This window comes from Camarhynchus parvulus, chromosome Z (assembly GCF_901933205.1).
Source record: "Camarhynchus parvulus chromosome Z, STF_HiC, whole genome shotgun sequence".
NCBI classification, from domain to species: Eukaryota; Metazoa; Chordata; class Aves; order Passeriformes; family Thraupidae; genus Camarhynchus; species Camarhynchus parvulus.
Window position 1 is genome coordinate 63,017,405 of NC_044601.1, and position 20,983 is coordinate 63,038,387.

General features: G+C 44.8%; 1 protein-coding gene across 14 annotated transcripts in view; it reads right to left on the bottom strand.

The window, feature by feature from the left end:
• The window catches only part of CELF4 (CUGBP Elav-like family member 4), a 697,556-nt gene that overhangs the window by 50,145 nt on the left and 626,428 nt on the right, over nt 1-20,983 (bottom strand). For 5 of the 14 annotated variants that reach the window (XM_030969503.1, XM_030969492.1, XM_030969493.1 and 2 more), the window contains exons 8-11: nt 16,621-16,770; nt 5,305-5,385; nt 4,228-4,293; nt 2,500-2,580 (exon numbers count right to left, since the gene is read on the bottom strand). In XM_030969503.1, the coding sequence (XP_030825363.1) occupies nt 2,500-2,580; nt 4,228-4,293; nt 5,305-5,385; nt 16,621-16,770 (378 nt within the window). The remainder of the gene's footprint in view (nt 1-2,499; nt 2,581-4,227; nt 4,294-5,304; nt 5,386-16,620; nt 16,771-20,983) is intronic. The other 9 variants (XM_030969501.1, XM_030969499.1, XM_030969497.1 and 6 more) reach the window with 3 other exon arrangements.

Here is a 20,983-nt window from a genome sequence, read left to right on the forward strand (position 1 = left end):
ATGCTCCTCACACTTGAACTCATTTTCAGTTTTTTAGCAAAGGGACAGCTGCAGACCCAGCCTCTTCCTGCCTGCCCACCTTCAACACAAGTGAACTCCATATACCTGTTCTGACCTCAGCTACCCATCATTGCAGCCCAGAAGAATGTAATGAGGAAAGGCTGTGATGAGGCTTGCTTTCCAACAGTAATTAAACTGGGCTAACGCACGAGATTGTATGAAGTCAGGCTGCAGCACTTTGGTTATCTGCACACCTCACCTCTACAGCAAACACCCAGAGGATGGAATTTCATTGCCTCTCCTGCTTGCCCAGAATGTTTGAACGCAATATAGATAATAGTTGCAAACTTGCACCAAGGAGTTGCACATCCTAGTTACAGAAACTACATCAAGAAGAGTAATACAGACTTAAAATTACCTCCAAGTTTTGTGTGGTTGACATGGCCTGAATCAAGATTTTATCTTAAGCTTTGATAGTTTTGGATCAGTTCCACCCTATGCACCCTGTCAGCTGCCAGCAGCCTCAGTGCTCATGTGGCAGTAATGACTCATCTCTACAGGAATCCTGCAGCAGCAAAACGTCCCCAGGCTTGTTATCCAACTGGGATTCAGGAATGGAGAGCTGAGATTGTCATTAACAATGTGATCACTGGTGTTATTGTGCTGGTAGACCTGGTTCGCTAACGAATCAATGTTTGTGCACATCCTTGCAAACCTAAAATACTCTTCTCAGCACTGAACATTATTGTTATTATTGAGTTCCCTCTCGCTGTGTTTTCCTGCTAAAGGTTAGAGACGCTTAAAGGTCTTGACCCTCTGCTAAAGGGGAGTGCTGTGCTTTACAGAATATTCCTCTAGCAAGAAGCAGAGAAAGACACAGTCCCTCGGCACTGCAGGAAAATGAGGAACACTGGGAATGGCAACCTGCACTGGGGTGGTGGTTCATCTCATGTGGCTGTCCCCCAGCCATCCTCATTCTCAACGCCAGCTGCTTATAGGAGGGAGCAGAGTTATGAGACAGCTTGTCCACTGGGTGACACTCACTCCTAACCCACAGAGACACATCGTGCCTTGTGAACACAGGGGTCTACAGGCTCTTCAAGGCGTGCACCACAGCTTCCCCCTGCTTCTGGTGGCTCCTGGCACAGCGCTGTGCTGAGCAAGGATCTGCTCGCCATTTTGTCCTGTGCTTAATCTAGCCCCAGTAAGTAATAAAAAGCAAAGTCCTTCAGCATGGGGGAAACATCTCTGTAATGATACGATAGGTCTGTGCATCTGTTCTCACAGCAGGGACATGTACTAGAGCTAATCAGGAGCTGGAAGTTGTGTTCCCCAGGAAATTCTGACATAGAAAAAAAATTAATTCCAAATTAGATGGAAATGACGACATTTCTAATTTTCTTACAAAATGAGATTTCTCCTCCAAAGCAGTTTTAGATCATCAGAATGTTTTAGTCTGATGGTGTAATCTAGATTCATTTCATTTTGACTCTTACACTGTATTAAAATATTAAATGTAATTACACACATATAATAACACATATAATATAGAATATGTCTGAATTAGTGATCTAATAGAGGATAAAATTTAAAATGTAACTATTTAAAATGAGAGTTGCTAAGCTGGAGCACCTGACTTTAATGTCTCACTCAGGCAAGCGTACCCCTCCTTCTTGACAAAAGGGAGCAGCTCTCCTTGGAGGACAACTGGAATGGAACCACCCAAGTGGGTTGCCTCTGAGGATTCCACTGCTCCCCACTGACTGTAAAGGAAATGTTACATGGCACAGTTTTCTCCCAAGGCATTTACATGCAAAAATGATAGATTCACCTCTCCTTACTCTTCGTGTCTTCCGTGAAGCCATCCAGTCCTGTGGAGTAGATTACCCAGGCAACTCTCACAATCATTGCAAAGAAATAGGAACTTTAACTACAAGTTTTTTCTCATCCTGATATAGGGATTGTGCTCTGCAAGGTCTGACTGATGTTTCCAGATTATCAGTGGAGGCTGAAAGGCTGAAAGGACTAGATCAGCTACTCTAAACAGCAAGTCCTTGTTCTCCAAACAGCAGGTGTCTGAAATGATGTTACTTACTGCCTTTTAATTAAGGGCCCCTTGTGCTTTGTGTCCCGTAAAGCTCTTTATTCCAATACAATTCCATTTTTATCTGCATTCTTGTTGCTTGTCCTGAACAGAGGCCCCCACTGGATGTTCATGGCTATGTTGCCAGCTGGTCTTTCCATGTCCCATGCACACCAGCATGCTTTCCTCCCAGGCGACTGAAGAGATCTCACCAGCAGTTCCCCACATGGACAGCCCACCACAGTACTGTTGGTGACAGTGACAGCATGCCACGTATGGAAATGGAGAATAACTCAGTGGACCAGGCATTCAAAGCAATTGGGTGTTTAATGGACGCTCTAGGTGTGTGAGGAGCAGAACCAGTGAGATGGGGATGGCTCGCTGGGGTCACAGAGGAGGACATCACTTTTACTCACCTTCTCTCTGTTGCTGTGGGATCATGGGAGGTGGCTGTGGGAACGCTTGGCTAATCTGGCCATAAGCAGCAGGATAAGCAGCTAAAGGGCAGAGAAAGGGAAAAAAGAAAGGACAGATTTCAGTGCTGGGAAGCAAGGAGCTTTCACTCCAAACCACCACACACACCAAGCCAGATGTGGGCTTTGCCCCTGTGTTTTGGTTCTGTGAAGGGCCATCTCGTGCAGCCTGAGGTGTAGTATAAAAGCCATGGTTGTGTTCCAGGAGGTGCCACACGGCCTGAAGCTCCCTCCCTCCCTGCCTCCCTCCAGCTCCATCAGCAGTGGCACCCCAGGCAACCATGCAGCGCAAATGGGGGGCTCTGCTGAGACCACTCCCAGCAGAGATGTCCAACCATTCCACGTGGTGACAGGAAACATTCACTCATGAGCTCAGAGCAGAGCTGCCCACGCTGACAGCTGTGTGCAGAGCACGTGCACACCTTTCCCCACCTCACCTCTGGCACCCTGATTAACTCCCATGCTCATGAAACCAGCTCACACGTGTGTTTTCCCCTTCTTGTGCCCACAGGCTGTATAGGCACAGTTGCACACACACTCTCAGATATACATTTTCTTTCATGCCCGTAGAGACTTCCTCTCTCTCACACAAACACAGTGGAAACAGTGAGCAGCAATTAAACAATTTTCCCCATCTCAGCTCCCCCACCAAGCAAACAAGGGGAGCCATTCACTACCACAGATGGTAGATGATGTGCCTTACTGCTAAAAATACAGAGTATGGGTCGCCTGCAAGACCAGAGAGAAGAGGATAGGGGCCATGTGTGTGCAGAGGGGTTAATTAACAGCTCAAAGGGTTGAGTTGCTTCCCATCTATCAAACCTCACAAGCAATAAATGACAATAACTAAAACACCGGCAAATGAAGCCCTACATGGAGAATTAAATTAAGTTTCCAGATACAGCGCTGACACGAGATAATAGCCATTCCTCAGCAGGAACCCATGATTGCTCCAGTTACCACAGGAAATAATGACTTTGGGGTGGCAGCTTCCTCGCAACGCTGGCCATGGACACCTCGTGAGGGGAGGGTGAACACGGCAGGGTCGTGGTCTGCACCAGGTCACTTTGGCTGGTGTCAGTCCATCAACTGCAAAGGAGCTGCTCAGCACACAGGGCAGCTCGAGAGGAGGCTGAGCCACAGGGAGCTGTGCTGATATCTGCTGGGAAGCAGGAAGGATGTCTGGGTAGCTCCTAAGCAATGCTCAGACGGACTAAGTGGGGCATGGCCAGTAGACACACCCTAAAAAAGGAGTGTGTGCAGTCATTCCGTGCCCTGCCGGGCACCAGCAGCAGCGGCTCTGCAGGGTCTGGCTGCCCATCTTCCCTCCTTGCTGCAGCACTCAGGAGACATGGTTTAGAAAGTGGCCTCCAAAGCAGTGGGCTGATTTTGCCCTGGAGCACTGTGCTAAGGCAGACCAGACTCAGTTCTACTGATGAAGCTTCACTGAGGTGCAGCTCAGTGGGAGCCTTTCCATGGGAAAGGCAGGAGGTTGCCTCCTTTGACACCCTGGATGTCTTGATGTTGGTGCAAATTGAATCAGGGAGTCTGTGGCCCCTGTGGTCCTTGTATCAGTAAAAACCTCCCTTCCCTCAGCCCCCTGAGGTGTGTTCAGAGGGTAATGGCTTTAGAGAAGAGAAAGGTTTATTGGGAGAAAGTGTTAATACTAACGACCTGCGTACTGCTGCACTCCAGCGTAGGCTTGCTGCAAGGGGTCTGCTGCAGTGGGGCTCTGTGCTGTGGAGACACAAGAGAGACAAGGAATTAAGGGGTTAAAACATGATAGGCACTCTCCCCTTATCTTTTATCATCAATATGTGTTATGAAACAGACAGACCCAGGGGCTGAGGGTTGAAGAGGAGCAGCTCACTTGTGCTACGGACAGGAATGCACAGAACCCCCCGGGATGGCTAAGGGGGTTCTGTCCCCCAGCCATCACCCTTTGAGACGTTGGAGCAGAGGACAAATAAACCTCTCTCCTCATTTCCCAAGCTTAAATTATGGATCTGCACTGATCACGCAGATTTTTGGCACTAATCAACCCCAAAGAACCCTCATCTTAAGCCAGGACTAACACTGTGCTAGGTGCTGTGCAAACTCAGATCTCAGTGACAGCTACAGTCACATGAAACTTTCAATCAGAGCAGAAAACAACAGGGGCATAGCAGGAGGAAGGAGAAGAGAACAAAGCAATGGCTCCTGTCATCCCCACAACCCTTCGAAGGACTGTGTTGCTGCCAGGCAGCCCCCAGTGAGAGAGAAGAAGCTGCATGGAGGGGAGGGGGACACCACTTCTCTGCTCCAGGGAGGATGCTGTGAATCTCTGCATAAGGCATGCAGTCTCTTGCTGGCTTCAAAGTGTATTTTCTCTCTTAACAAGTGTGCATTCCTCCCCACTAAAACTGTTTATTTTTGTGAAACTTTGAAGTCTTGCTCAAATACAACCAAAGCTAGTTAAGATTTTTTTTTCTTTTTCTCCTTTGGTTGATCGGGAGAAAAAAGAGAAACGTGTTGGATAAGCTCTTTCTTTATCTGCATCAATACAAAATTTAAAGCAAAGCTTGGCTAAACCTCCAGTCCAAATGTCACCTTGACCCTAATATTTCACTTCTTCTAATGAGTTTAATTTGTATTTATTAGGACTGCACAGTTCTACATTTATGCAGTCCCTCCAACCTATTCCTCGGAGGATGATCCCTTAGGGAACTGCCACTTTCCCACATCCATCCCACCTTTTTTCCTTCTTACCCGCACAGAGGTGTGGCTGGAGGCAAGGCTTGGAGGATGCAAAGGTGGGGGCCTCTTGGAAGGAAATCTGGTGCCATACACCTATCCAAGGAAAGACACTGACTGTATGGCAAAGTGTGGGGGAGGTTGTCATACGTGAGTATTACATACCCAAGGAACACGGATAAAGTGTTTTCTTACAAATAGAAATACCAGCTTGAAACTTAACTGTAAAGATCACCATTGGTCATGATGGAAACTTGCAAGGTCTTACACTTTTCTCCCAAAATACAAGGAGGAATGGTGAAACGACCAAATTTGAGGTGGCAAACCCAATTAGCTGGCTAAGGCTTGGAAGCTCCTGTTCATTATGGATATGACTGGATCATGCGGACTTTGAGGCTGGGGTAGTCATAGGAAGAAATAAGTGGGATTGCAGTCATAGCTTGGAATGGTTTCCTAGCTGACTTTTGGCAAGTCCCTCAATATATGTGTATGTGAAATGGGAAAGCACTGTCTTACTGTAAGGATTTTCATTTTTTGCAAAACAGTGTGAGGAGAATACATTAAAACCTGTGGGAGGTCAGTGGCAGGCAGACTAGAGATTCTATACTACATTTTTAAAGAGCAGTGGTTCCAGGAAAATAATGGAGGTGATGTTTGGAAAATATGTTTTTGGTTTTTTTTTACTTACTACTTTCTTCTTGAAGAAGAAACCAACTAAAATCTATTCTTTTTAACCTCTTCTTTAAACTCTTTTCCTCAAAAAAACGGAATATTGATCATATTGCTCCACAAGAAAACTGAACAGCTATGAAAAGTTGAGTAATACATCAGTTCCCTCACCCCTTTAGGAGAATGGATCATAATAACTTAGACCCTTCAAGTCCTGTCAGGTAGAAGATATCTCCTGAGAAAGGTGAGGGAACCTTTGGTGAGAGAAGCAAATCTTTTTAAACTATGGTGTTACAGACTGCAGTGAAGGAGAGGATCTGCCATCTCTGCCCCAAAGGCAACTGCGCTTCTTTTATTGCACAGAAGGAGAAACTGTCTCTGCTCCTCAGGAAATGCATTTACAGTAATTCCTTCCTCACCAGGTGAGGCTGACTTGGACACGATTGTTCTGCCCCCTGACCTGCTGATAATTCGCAATGGCTGGCACTTCACTGACAAGAGAACTCACTGAGCAGGACCTGTCCTGTGGTCCTTTCCTAAGAGAACTCACTGAGCAGGACCTGAGCTGTGGTCCTTTCCTTTATTCCTTGCCTTATCTGGGCATGAGTGGGAGCTTCCTGACCTCCCAGCTACAGCTGAGTCTATCTCCTGGACACGACCACCTGGCTCACTGCAGAGCTGCTCTGCTTATCCCACCTGTGGATATCTCACCTGCCTTTGGAACGACACTCTGACCACCAGAACTAAGGTACACTGCTTAGGAAATTTATGATGAGAATCTCCCACTTTTAAAGTTAAATATTAGAGCTGGGTAAATAATTTATTTAAAGTGTTTGGGATAACAGGCCATGAAATGCAGCCTTTCTGCCTTCCACACTAAAGCTTTCAGAGTTCATTATTTTCCCAAGTATTTGTGACTTGCCACCAAGGGTAATATCCAACTGAGTGTTTCTCATGAGGCTGCCTTGTGACCCAGGTCATGCATGGGGCTTCCTCTTGGCTCACAGCACATGCAAGCCAGTGGAAAAGTTACAGTTAGCTCTGCTCCAACCTGGGAATCCCTTCCTCATGGGAAAAGAATATCTAAGTATCTGTTCTAACACACGGGGCCCTGACTGACCCAGCCATCCCTGGATGCTCTTGAAAGGAGAGTTGAAAGCCCCTTGGGGGGGGCAGCAGCCCCTGGCTTATGGCTCTGTTTTTCTGCAGTCTCCTATCCTGCCTTGGCCATCTGGGAAAAGCCAAAGTTGTGGTGAGTCACAAGCAGCAGGAATTTAACTTGGCACTTCTTAAAGTGATGACTTCTCTTACTGAAGGACTCTCCTTCCTTAGCTTGCAGACTGTGTTTACTCAGCAAATGAAGGTGTGACTTAGCATAGTGGACATGTCTGTGCTGGCCTATGAAGAGGCAGGGACACAGACTCCAGGGCTGGCTGGACACCCTTGCAGGAAGCCAGGGCATCCTGGGCAGCCATGAGCACATCTTCATGCTGCTGCTCACCCTGCCACATGAATCACACCTAGCAAAGGGCATGACTGCCTGTGCTCCCAGCTGTAGCATGGATGAAGCCAACAGCTGGTTTTGATCCAGGCATCTCAAGACACAGATTAGACATTTGAGGAAGTTGTGGCCATGCTGTGTTCTGTAAAGTGACAGCCCTCTTACATACTAATGACCTATGAGTAGTTCATCAAGGGCTCAGTTATGTGAGGAGCTCACAATTCAGAGTTGACCTACCACAGGGGTTAGGTGTGGCTTTAGCCGACCACTTGCTAAAATTCAAAGTGATTGGGAGTTATGAGTATTTTCTGTATCTCAGCACAAGGAAACCATCAGGTAGGGTTGCTTTGCTCCTCCATAAGGTACACACAACTTCACGGGGTGGCCTTCACATAGATCATTAGTGGGAGAGTTAACCTGCCTCAGTCACCCTTTCTCCCCATCCAGCTTACCAGCCTTCTTTGATACTGAAAATATTGGTTGAACACAAACATACAGGGCTGGGAAAACATGTCAGCTGCTCTGTGTGCTGTCTGTGCCAAGATGCAAACCCGCAGTGGCACACAAGGTAAGTAGGTGTATAAGGGCGGATAAGAGACAGAGATGAGAGACATGGATATCGCAGAGCACCTCACAGCAGCTTTAGGACCAGCACCAGTATGTCTCTAAGTTGTATCATCATCCACAGACCTTGGATGTGCTGGCTCTGTGCAAATGTGCCTGGGGAGAACATCTGAAACAGATTTCCTTGTGGCCAGACACATGGAGGTGTCATGTCCAACACACAGACATTTCTGAGATTAAAGGTGTTGTAATGTAAATGCTGAGGATCAGCTGGTGGAGGGAAAAAAAAAAGAGAGGCTCCTGAGAGGCCACAGGAGAACTATCAATCACATCAGCCCCACTGCTGTCCCTGTGGCCTTGCTGCTTTCCAGGAGCTGAGGATCTGGCCTTGCCAGGGCAAAGTAAAGGTGTACCATGAAAACAGATGCTAATAGTAACTTCATTTGGCAGCTCAGGGCAAGAGCCTTATCCCTGGACATCTCCTCTATATTAATTTGATCATTTCCATATCTCCACAGGAAAAATCCTGCTCAGATACAATTGTCTGTTTGCAAGACAGTCCTGGCCAAGATGCCACAAGGTGACCATGGCAGATAACCTTCCATAAACCTGGAGACATAAAACAAGCCAATGACCTACTATATGGTCATAAATATAAATTTAACGAAGGCAGCACTTATTCATTAGGCAGAAGTCAAGAAATAACTCCCAAGTCCTTCAAAGAAAGTAGATCCGTTAATGTCACTTTCCAAATCCTCTGCCTGATGCCAAAAACTGAGGATGATTTCCCAAGTCAGCATGAAATACAAGTGCTTTAAAATTAACACCAGGAAACTTTCTTACTCCTGATATATCTCTAGATTGAAATCCAACTTTTTAAAGGGGCTTTCAGTTAGTGTTGGGCCTGACATTTAGCTTTTGTCAGAGAATGAATGGATGGAGGTGGCAGAATGAAGCACGTTGCTAAAAATAAATAAAACTGGTTGAAGTGAAATTCTATAAAGAATCCTCCCTGAGGTGTCAGTAGCGTGACTCCAGTGTCTGTCCAAGACAAGCTGCTATATGGGCGCCCCAAGTGAAATTGGTTGTAGGGGACAGAGGGCTGGAGTCTTCTGTGGTATTCAGGGGTGTAAATCAGGAGGATCTGCATAGAAGCGAGTGGGCTGGCGAGGAAAAAGGATGATAGTTACAGCCTGAGCCAGCAAAAGAGGCCTTCAAATGCCCTCAGTGGACGATGGGACAGCCTCCTTGTCCCAGCTCAGGTAAGAGAAAGCCAAAGTAGTCTGCTCTCTGAAACCAGAGGAGCCCAGTGCTTCTGAAAGACAAAAGCACAGCCTGGTGCATTTTTGGCTCCTAAAATGCTTTGTGATTTCACTTGGGTGGAAGGAGTGATTTTACTCCTATGTGATATTCTCTCCACTCCTTGCTTCGGATTATCTGTGCATTCCACAACTGACATGCTCAGCTCCATCTATTTCACTCTATTTTGCACAGATGCTTCCTCTATAGGTCTGGAACAGCATGTTGTGAGCTGGGTCCTCAGCTTTGTGCTCTGCCCCACCTATTCATTCCTCTCACTGTCCTGGAGGTGTTCTACACCTCTCTCAGGAGCTGCAGCTTGGCCACGATCCCCTTTGGGAAGGTGGATGGGGGAGGAGGGCAATCAAAGAGAGGCAGTGCTGCTCAGCCAGTGTGGGGGGGTAATAACATAACAATAGGGAAAAAAATCTATGTGAAGGCCAGGATTAAAATAAATAAATAACTGAGTGGGAGGGCTCTATTCACCTTCTCCTTAAATCCAATTTAAATCACTCTCTACAGCCCTAATCTATATCCATAATTATATCATTTCGTACAACAAGCTTGCGAGAGGTCTTAAGAAATTTATGTAGATTAAAATTCATGGGTGCCATAGTACAGATTCCATATTATTAAGATTGATTAGGACAGCTGATGCTGTGATTAAAGAAGCCAGCGCTTACTGTTGTAATTAATTAGGTATTCAGACACAACAATAACTGCAATAACAGAAAGAATGTGCTGATCTGGCAGAAAACAGAGGTTGATCCTGTGTTTTATAGTCTCGTTTTGCCATTTAGGGGTTGGACACCACTCAGTTAAAGACATGCTGTCCCTCTGTCTCTTCCCCTACACATCAAAAGAGCACAGAAATCCAGGGGTTTTGTACCCTCTGCTTCACCCTGTTAGTAGGAAGATGTCCTTTTGGTGGCATCCCCAGCTATTGTACGCGCTTGTTTGGGACAACACATGGACCTTCTATAAAATTCATATAGTTCAATCATGGAAACCAGGATTATCTTTATTATTTTCTTAATAGTCCCACCTCCAAGGCCCAGTCCTAATCAGGTTCCTTCTGAGACAGATGCTGAGTGAAAACATGATAGGAGACATGTCTGGCAATGAAGAGCTTCCAGATAACACAGCAAGAAAGACACAGGTGACTTAAAAAGGCAGACAGGTGGGCATGGCTAGTCAAGGCGACAAACAGTCAATAGCAAAGTCAGGACCAGACCTCCCTCTCTTTGCAAAGGCCATAATCACGTAAGTCAGGGTCAGGTTTTAAAAGCTCTCAAGGCACTCTAAAGTCCATATTTTGAGGCTTAGTTTAAGTCAGTTTTAAAAATAAATCTCAAGGTCTTAACTCACATAGATGCTACTGAAGACATCAGCATGGAGTCTGATTTGTGTTTGCACCTTCTTCCAGATCAGAGGAGAAAGCACTTCTGCTCTGGAAAGGCTCACACAACTGCCTTAAACAACCTCATTCATTATAGCTGCAGCACGGTCATTGGAAGTACACGGCATCATTAAAGTGGTTTAGACTACAATTGAAGATGGCAACTTGTTATTATATTTTTAATGAGTGCATTCCTTCACTTGTTTATTTTACCAGTAAAGTGTGGTTTATGGCACACGGCAGATTGTTACAAATGGGTCAAATAAATGTTTCCTAGTCATAATGATGTCTTAGGTGCTCACTGTTGCAGTTTTGGAACTGCTGATACAAAATATGAACAGGAAGGCTCTCATCTGGAGATTTAGGGTGGACAAACAATACAGAGCCGGAGATTTCCTGTAGTGAGGAACTTTGCCTCAGGGTAGCTGAGCCAGGCGCCTTTCTAGGCCACAGTGTATGTCTGGACCAAATGCTGTGGGGTCTGGTTTCCAACCTGGACCTTCTAAAGGTGCAGGGAGGTCAGTCTTTTTCTCTTCTCCTGATTCACCACCTCTCTAAACTCTTCTTGATTAACACCTTTCAGGCCTGAAATATCAGGGCAGACACTGGGGTGTGGGAAGCCCGTCCTTTCCTCTCCCTGCACTAGTGAAGCCCTACTCTTGCCCAGAGCCTCTGGATGGTGCCTGGCGTGGTCAGGACTGGCACTGGATTCACTGGTCTGGAGCAGCAGCCTGTCTACCAGCAGCACTGTCCAATGACAAGCTGCAAAATTAACTGTGGTAATGATAATGAATGCAGATGGAGTCTGAATGTTGTCTCTGCTGGTAGTGGGTGAAATTGTTTCCTGATACGTCTTTGTTGAACCAAGGAAAATGAATTGGTGGTCTAGGTTCAGTTACAAAGTCATGAGTTGCTACAGAGTAGGAATTCCCCTGTGAGGCACACCTTTACTGCCTGTCTCAGTGGTGATTTGGAAAAATATGGGCACAAAAGTTTGGCTGCCCGTTTGTACTGACAGCTGGTCCTCACCAGAGAGGGCTGGACCCTGAACAGGGCATGAAGTGGAGATTGCTGTCTTGCTAGCCCAGATGTACTGTGTGCTACAGGGGAGTGGAGGTGGTGGTGAAACTTGCGCTGGGTCTGCAGAGTGGAAAGATAGATCTGGAAGTGGTGAGCAGTCAGAAACAGAACCACTGTGTGACTGAAAATAATGAATGAGGCGACACACTTTTAATGGATTACAAAGAGCTGAGGGGACTTAGTTTTTTTTTCCCTCAGCAACTAAATCCAGACCAAATGCACTTAATCAGAATCATAGAATATCCTGATTAGGAAGGGACCCATAAGGATCATCAAAATCCTGCACAGGGGATCCCCAAGAGTCAAACCATGTGCCTGCATTCCATGATGGGTTAGTCCAGTAACACCCTTTAACCGCTGCTTAAATCTGTGTTGATGCTTTAAGAAAGCTGCTAGAGATGCATGAGACATTTGAATAAATTCAGATTTGAGTAGCCCGAAAAAAGAAAGGCCATACTTCAGCTCACTGAGAGCATTGTCTAAATGCTTCTTGACCTTGTCAGGCTTGGTGCTAGAACTATATATTCTTAGGGAGCCTGTGCCAGTGCCCAATCATCCTCTGCGTGAAGAACCTTTTGCTGATATCCAAATTTAATCTCCTCTGACACAAATTCAGACCATTCCCTCAGGTTCTCTTACTGGTCACCAGAGAAGAGATCAGTGCCTGCCCCTCTGCTTCCCCTTGTGGGGAAGCTGAAGAACTCAGCACTCATCAAAGCATTCCCCATCTAAGGCTCCACAAAGCTGCCAAACTGCTGAGCCATCCCTGGCTCTGGCCAAGTTGGACATCCTTTGGCCCAGGAGCAGTAAGGGGGTGTGAGATGCTATATGGTGTATTTCCACTTTCTGGGCACTGGACAGAAGATTATGGAGCAGTCTTCAATTTTCTGGGAGATCTGCTTTGTTCCTTCATCCAGTTCTCTCATTTCACTGATTCTTTGACAGCCAGTCCCTTCTCTCTCAATTCCTATCCTTTGGTCTCCCGATTTTCTCATCTCTATGTCCCCTTTCTCTTACCAAGGAGGCTTTATCTTTGGAGTGAGAATTTTGCCTGGTCCCTCACAATGCAATTCGGCAGAGCAGGTCCTGTTAGCAGAGAGCAGAATTTTGGTGATGTGAGACACAGCAGAAGCCAGTGCAGATGGTGTCTGCTGTTACTGTACATCACACATGGTTACAAGAGAGGCTCTGGGTGGCTAAGAAGCTTTGGCAGAAGAGTGCAATCCCTGCTACTGTGACTAATGTGGAAATGGCAAACGCTCTTGTGCTGCTGCAAAGCGACTCACAAGATCATGGCACAGCAGATTATGCTCTTTGTCCCCACTATATATTGTGACACATTGCCACGTTCAATAGCTCTGCAAACTGAAAGATTAAAGGGCAGGAATTAATACACAAAAAGGTCAAATCTCCAAAGGGGCTCAGACTAGTGGAAGGGGGAATACTTATTGCCTTGTTACTCACTCTGTGGCAAAAAGTGCACTGAGGCATTATGTACTGTCTGATCTTGGAGAAGGTGAGACCCTGGCTTGCAAAGGTTATGACTGCTAGGAATGGTTTTTTAGTGCCACTGCATGGATCCATAGCCTGACCAGATTAACAGAGAAAGCTAATTCCTGCAGGAACAGGGGCTGTGATCAAAGCCCTGGCGAGTAGGGATGTTCAAAGTATTCATCCATTTGCCACAAAGGCATGGATGGTTTGGTAATCTGACTGAAATGACACCATGTACATCCCTTCTCCAGTCAAAGGGAATCTTGGAAAAAGAGCACAGGGGAAGACAGAAGAAAAAAAGAGTGGAATTACAGACTAAATACAATTATGTTATATGAACTTGTTTTTATAAAGACTGGTGTTCTGGAGTCCTTTGGATGCAGCATCAAAAATAATATGGCTGGTCAGAAAGGTGAACATGCAGACAAACTGCACAATTAATGGAATTTATTAGGGTCTGAGTGATATGGATGTCATGCCTCTAGAGACATTCATTGTCCTGTTTTGCTATTTTCAGGCAACAAAGAATATTCTGCTACAGGCTGTAATGGTGTGAACCCACATTTGAGGTTTTTTTTGTGCGGTATGAAGGAGTATCTGAAAGCAATATTCAGGATTTAAGCAATATATGGCAAGTCATAATCATAGCAAGACTATGATTGTGTACATAATACAGCAGCAGTCTTAACCACTTTCAGAATGAGAGATACACCATAAAAGAAAGCTGTTTGGAAGATGCTGGCTTTGGATGGGGACTGTCATGATCTTCCCTTCTCTATAGTGTTAGTGCAATTGCCTGCTCAGCTGTAGTATTTTATTTGTACCCTTGTATTTAGGGACAGAGCCACGCAGAACCACAGGGCAGTAAGAGATGCAATAGAGGAGATTGAGAAAAATCCCATAATGATGGAACAAGCTGCCCAGTGATGAAAATTTCTTTCTAACCCCAAGCAATTAGTGGCTGGCTTATATCATAAAACATGAAGTTTTGTGTCCTATCTACATTTTTATCCAGTCTAATATGGCTGTGGACGTCCTCATTACCCATATAAATGTCTAATCCTTTTATTTTTCATGCTGCTAAGCTCCAGGACTGAATAAAGCCTGTGGCAGGGAGGAGAGGTTTGCAGAGTGCATAAATGCTCATGAGAAGGAACACAATTAGATGGAGCAAACACGTGATGTAAGTTATGTGGACTTGCTTTCAGCATTTCAGGGACAGACAAAAGCATAATGAGAGGTGGGTGCTTGACCTGGCACTGTTCCCTTTACACCTCTGGTATAACTTAAGGTGTCACCACATTATGGGGAAGCTGAGCAATGAGAAAGACAAATATATTGCTGAGGTTACCCTGAGATAAATCCAAACTTTACACAGCTCAGGCTGTTTGGATGTCAGCCCTACTGGCAGAAGGGAGTCTCTCTGCCTGCAGCAAAGAGGGGCAGGATGATGGTCACCTTTCTGTGTGTCAGCCTCTTGGGGTTTGTGCAGGGACTTACTGGGAATTGCTGCCTGAGCAAGTCTCTCAGAAACTCAGAGAGAATCAGATTAAGGCCACTGGCTTTTATATAACCATGGATGAAATACCTAACTGAGGTATTCATTAATTATGGGGGTAGTTGGGAATAGTAAGAAAAGCTCAAGCCATTAAGATTCACCTAGAAAGAACATATTTTCTCTGTACCCACAGTAATGGATCATCGAAATTGGCTAAAAGGATCTGAATAAACCAGAAACAAAGGACAGACATACACAGAAGTGGATGAATAAACAGAGAAATGATTGACTGGCAAACAGGCAAACTGAAATAAATGGACAGAAGAACAGATGGCCATGTTTATATAACCTTAAAGACAGAATGCTTTCTCAGTGTTGTGGTTGAACTCACGGAACATACTAAGGGCTCTCTGCAATCTTCTGATGACTCCAAAATCTCCCCTGTCCTTACACTGCTACAACACGTATTTACATGCCTAATTTTGAGTACAGTAAGTCCCTTGATTTTAATTCTGCTTAGACTTGCACTCAAAGACCATGTTTGCAAAGTGTTTGTTGGGAGGAGGATAATCATTTGTCAATACCTAGGTAAGGCTTTGGTCTATACTATATGGTCTATACTATTTCTATACTATATGGTATTTTTCCATGTAGCTCATAAACTTCCCTATGATGATGAATCTTCTGAGTTTTCAGGACTGGCTAAGATTGAAAGAGTTTTTTTTTCTTAGAGTTTTTTGGGGCTTTTTGGCTGGAACATTGAACTCAGTATTTGATTTCCTAACAGGCTAGATCAATCTATTAGTTCCCCAGGGTAAAATATTCCTTTGCCAGCTGGTGATTACGATCAATTAGTAACATTTACTTAGATTTTTTATTGCTATGATTGTTACCATTAGTATGTGTGCAGAAATGGTATAAAATTACTTTCTAGAGGAAGTGTATTGGAGGAGAGAGCTATCTCAAGTCTTGAGGATGCTGAAAAGCTGTAGGTGCACATTAAGGAATGTTAATTGGTAATTACAGATTTAGACTGTTTGTATATTTGTAAATACATGTATAGGGGCAGGTATGGATCCTTTAACCTCCCTCATCCATCTCTGACTGCCAGTGCTTGCAAAATCACTTCTGTAGTGCTGGCATCTTCGAGCTAGGCACAGTGTGAATCCCAGCAGCACTTCTCCTGCGGTGTGCCACCAAAGGGTGACCCCGAGTCCATTCAGAGGCTATATTAGTGCAGCTTCACTCCCCAGGCCGGGCAAGGCAGCAGGATTTGTGCGCAGTGGGCGTTTCGGAGATCAACACCTGCTCCCTGCACACTCCTGCTTGGTTCTAGGGCACATGGACCCTTTGGATCATCCTCCCAGAGCCATGTGGCTGCAGGGGAATTCCAGCAGGAGATGCCAGTGCTGGGTGCAAACAGGCTTAGCACAGCTCCTTCAAGGCTAACCAGAAGCAAGACCCTTGGCAGTACTGCGGGGGATCTGCCAGCACAAACTGCTCGGGAGTCAGGTCAATTTTCAGCTGAAGCAAAACATGCTGGTTGTCCTGACTGTATTCACCAGACATGCTATCCAGCAGATGAGCACTCAAATATTCAGTACACAGTTTTTCCACCTCCAACATGCCCTTGATGTTTATCATCCAGATTGAACCGTTTAACACTGTAGCTGCATAAGACACAATACAGTGATAATGAGCCCTGGTGGTGTGGGGTTAACCCTTCTGAACCCTGCCACAGGCTTTTGTTGGGCAAAGCCTGTGGATGTGGACAGTATCCCTATGACTGAGGCAACAGGCTGTGGGCACAGGATTGGTCTGGCTTACCTGGATAAGGGTGAATGCCATTAGCAAACACGGCTTCAGCAGCTGGCTGCCCATTAGCCTGTGGCGGGAGGCCAGTGAAACCATTCACCCCAATTGGAGATGGGATGCTAGGCACAGCTGGTGCAGTTATGCCAGGAGGCGTGCTTCCACCTGAAAATGAGGAGGACACAAGGGCAGAGTGTCTGGTGAGTACTGGGAACAACAACTCTGTGGAGAAAACTGCTGACACAACAGCTGTGACCACCACCCGCAAAAAAACACCCGAGAAATGAAAAATCTCCCAAGCTGTTGAGCAAATAAATGGACTGCTTGCAGTTGCTCCCCTGTTCAGAAAGCACTCAAGACAAGCTTGAAAAACCACCAAAAACTCTCAGCCCCATCCTCCTACAGCAGTTCCTATCAGATTCCCTTTGGATCTCTGTGGGTGCACTGATTTCCAGGACTGCTCTGTCTGCACTCTCTCATGAATACACCTTTCATGTGCAAACTCATTCTGAACTTTCTCAGCACTAGGGATCCTTAAAAGACTTGTCAAGTTTATTTGTAGCCTAAAGGTAGCCAGTGATACATTTTTTAATGTTACTGTTTGGTCCAAACTTGACGTCATACTGTTTTAACAGATACCTCTCAATGAACTGGGGCAAAATTTGGACCAAATTTTGTTCCTTTCATGGAATCTTTTCTTTCTTTCTTCCCAGATTCATCCTGTGGGGGACTGTAATGCTGCTATTTGAGAAGAACATATTTTTCTTTATTCTGAGTGGGATCTTGTCACCCACTGGTAGAGAATTCTTGAATTTCTGGGAAGAGAATTAAATCTGTCTGCTACCTCACTGTCTTACTCTTATATATGTGTAAAATGAGTGGACAGTCTGTTCTTCTTGCAACATGTTCAGGATGATTTCAGGGACCAAAAATGAGTTTTCAATGAGCCTGAAATCATATTTTTCTCTTGCTAGGTGTGCATGGGAAGTTAAACTATCTTAACTTCAACAATATCTTTCTCTGTCAGGGTATGCTACTGATTGAAAGCACAATTTTTGCAGTAACCTCTCTTTTAAACCAATTGCACATATTGTCTTCACCATTGCAGCATTCAATCATGGGTTATTTGAATAACACACTTTAACCACTGCTTAAATCTGTGTTGGTGCTTTAAGAAAGCTGCTAGAGATGCATGAGATATTTTAATATGTTCGGATTTGAGTAGCCCAAAAAAAAAAAGGCAGTACTTCAGCTCATTTCTTATACCCTGAGCAGACAAGCTGCTGCTTCCCCTTTTCTTATTTAAATGGTGTTGGCCTTTAAAAATGTCCTCTGTGGAGGTACGGGGAGCCAGCAGTGGCAACTGAAGTCCAAAGGCAATGCTCTTAGCATATGCCATCAGCTTCCAAATCACAAAGGCTACTTAAAATTTCAGTTGCTTTTCTGGATCTCTCCTTTATTTGCATAGAAAATGTAAATAAATTTTTTTCCTAAAATTGCAGCAAGGGATTTGTGCTTGCTATTTTGTGCATGTCTAAGGAAGTTTAGGCATATTTATTGGAATTCTTCAATTTTCTTCTCATAAAGAACCCCCCTGGAGAGGTCAGATCTGTAGCTGGAGTAAAACTGGCATAATGCCACTGTGGAAAACAAATGGTGGTGGTGCATGCCAGTTGTGGATTTCATCCCTTGTTTGAGATCTCTTGCTGTAGCCACACCAGGTGCAGATTTACAACAAGGAGAGAGAGAGGGAGGGAGGGAGGCAGAGAGAGGAGGAAGAAGGAAAGAAGCCTAAATAAAATTTAATTTCTAGCTACTCTCTGCAGGTAACAGAGTAGCTGACCCGCTGCCAGACCCACTTTTCACCCAGATTGTTGCAGTGATGGGAGAAATGTAAAACCCGAACCAAACTCTCAGAAATGTCAAATTAATTGCCTCACAATTATGGACTGTTGTGTGAGATAAACCTGACCCTTGATGGAAGACTGTTAAAATGACAGCAAACAGTGTTTCAATTTTCTTGGTCTGAATTACCCATAGGGAGTGCTTATTGCACTCCACTGACTGCAGTTCAAATGAGATGTCTAAGTTTTTTATGGTTAGAGCCAGGTGACATGGATACTGTCTCTCATCCATTACATTTGCCTGGATCCAAAACTCTGAGCCCCTAGGTCCCATGGAAATGAATGAACTTATGGTCATATTCCCAGGAATCCACTCTCCTAGAGGTGGGGTGCAGAGGAAACCAGCTGTATTAGGAGGGCTGAAGATACCAGCACAGAGGCACTGTGCTGAGCCAATGCCTCCAAAGCCTCTAGGACTTCTGGGTTACCAGGACCTTTTTTTCCTAGCACAATTTTTCTTTTGCTTCAGTAAGATCAAAACACTTCCTTTCTATTTTTTTTTCAATGTTCCAAACACTTTTTCTAGTGCTTGGTTGTTTTTTTTTTTTTCTGAGAACTTTGAAATATTTCATTTTCCTTCCAAGGCAGAAAAAAGATATACTTCAATGACTAGAAATCCTGCTATGAAGCAGAATGATCATTTTCCATTTGGCTTTCTGAATGCTAACAAAAGCCAGCAGGAGAATTAATGTTAGGCTTCAGATATCTCCTGGCTACTCAGAAATTGCTGCTAGTGTTGTAGGCTTGCTTGCTCAGACATTATGTGAAACATTTTCTATGCATCTTATCACATGCTTTGTGAGTGTTGTAGTAATACAAGGAGTAATTTCAAAGTCTAAACATTTCTCCTAAGGAATAATTGTCAATGGACATTTCCACAACCCACCACAGAGGTTTTTCATGAAGGAAGCTACTCATTCAAGGTAAATCTGAGATAATGCCAAAGTGAATAGGCTCTGTGATTGAAAATATGCCATTAGGAGAGTGCAAAATTGGCCACTGTGAAAGACGTCAGGGGATCATCTAAACCAGCATCTTATTTTCAATAATGACCAGCCATGGGTAATCCAGAAAGCATGCAAAAAACATGAGTTTCCTCTCCTCTGTTCTGACAGCGAGAGTTTAACAGTCCCCTCATCCTGTCAAACACTGGAATAGGCTGCCCAGGGAAATGGTGGAGTTGCCATCCCTGGATGTATTTTAAAGACACAGTGATGCAGTGTTGAAGGATATGGTTTACTGGTGGGCTTGACAGTGCTGGGTTAATGGTTAGCCTTGATGATCTTAAAGACCCTTTACAACCTAAATTGCATCATTCTATGACTCTGAAAGGCACTGGCCATAGCAGAAGAGGAAATGATTACACCAAAAAAACCTGGGATTTTTTTCATGGCACAGAACTTGGTGGGCACAGAACTTGGCTGTCTTACAGGTGTTTTCACAGCCATGACACAGAACACACTCTTTTCAAGAATTTGCTTATGTATATTCAAAAGAGCTTGTGCTCTTTAGTGGTGGGTCCATTGCACACTACTGCCTGGATTCAGCTTTCCAGACCCTGAAAATATTTGAATTCCAGGCAGTCTTTGTTTGATGTTCTCTCTGCTCCCACCAACACAAAACAAATCTAGCTAATGCAAATATGATAATCTTGCCAGCAGTGGGTTTAAAGGGTGCACATATAATTAAGCCACTTTTTTATTTGGATTTGCAGTAGCTCCATCGACTTTTTGTTTATACATTTATCATTGTGTAAACATATATTTTGAAATGTGCAGTATAAGATTTTTGAGTCAAGTGCTTTTCCTCGGATCTCCATAAAGTCTTGTGGAATGAGATCTGTCTTTCTTACTTTCCCTTCTCTCCCCATTGCCTCATGATATTCTGTTACAAACGGTCCTTTCAAGATGCGCCTTTGAGTCCTCTGCCTCCCCATCAGACTCTAGTGTATTGAAAAACTTCCCAAACCCTCACTTCTTTCAAGGTTTGGCCCCACTTTTCCCGCTTCCCTTCCTCCCTGCTGTTAGGCCACATGTCATTCCAGGACTACCAGAGCTGATGATTCCTTGACCTATTCCTGCCCAAATGGGAATAATTAAGTTCTTCAAGCCCCAAGAAAGACAGTCCTGTTGCTGTCTTAGCTTGTTTTTCTGTCTGCTGGGCCATGCTACAGCTCCTAGAAAGGGCTTTTTACAGCCTAGCTAGATCCTGGGAGCCCTTCACTGGCTACCTGTCTCTGTTGCTGCAGCCAGAAACCCCTTCCCTGCACACCCTCATTCCAGGTAGCACCAGATGTCTTCCTTGAGTGCCTTCTGTCCAGTGTCACAACAGGGGGATGTGCTTTGTGTCCCAAGGGCAAAATTCATCTTGATGATATTGCCTCTCACCACAACCCTATTTTGCTAGTCTGTGGGACAGCCTGGCTGTGATAGCACCAACACTGACCCCCTGGACATATATATGCCCCAATAAAC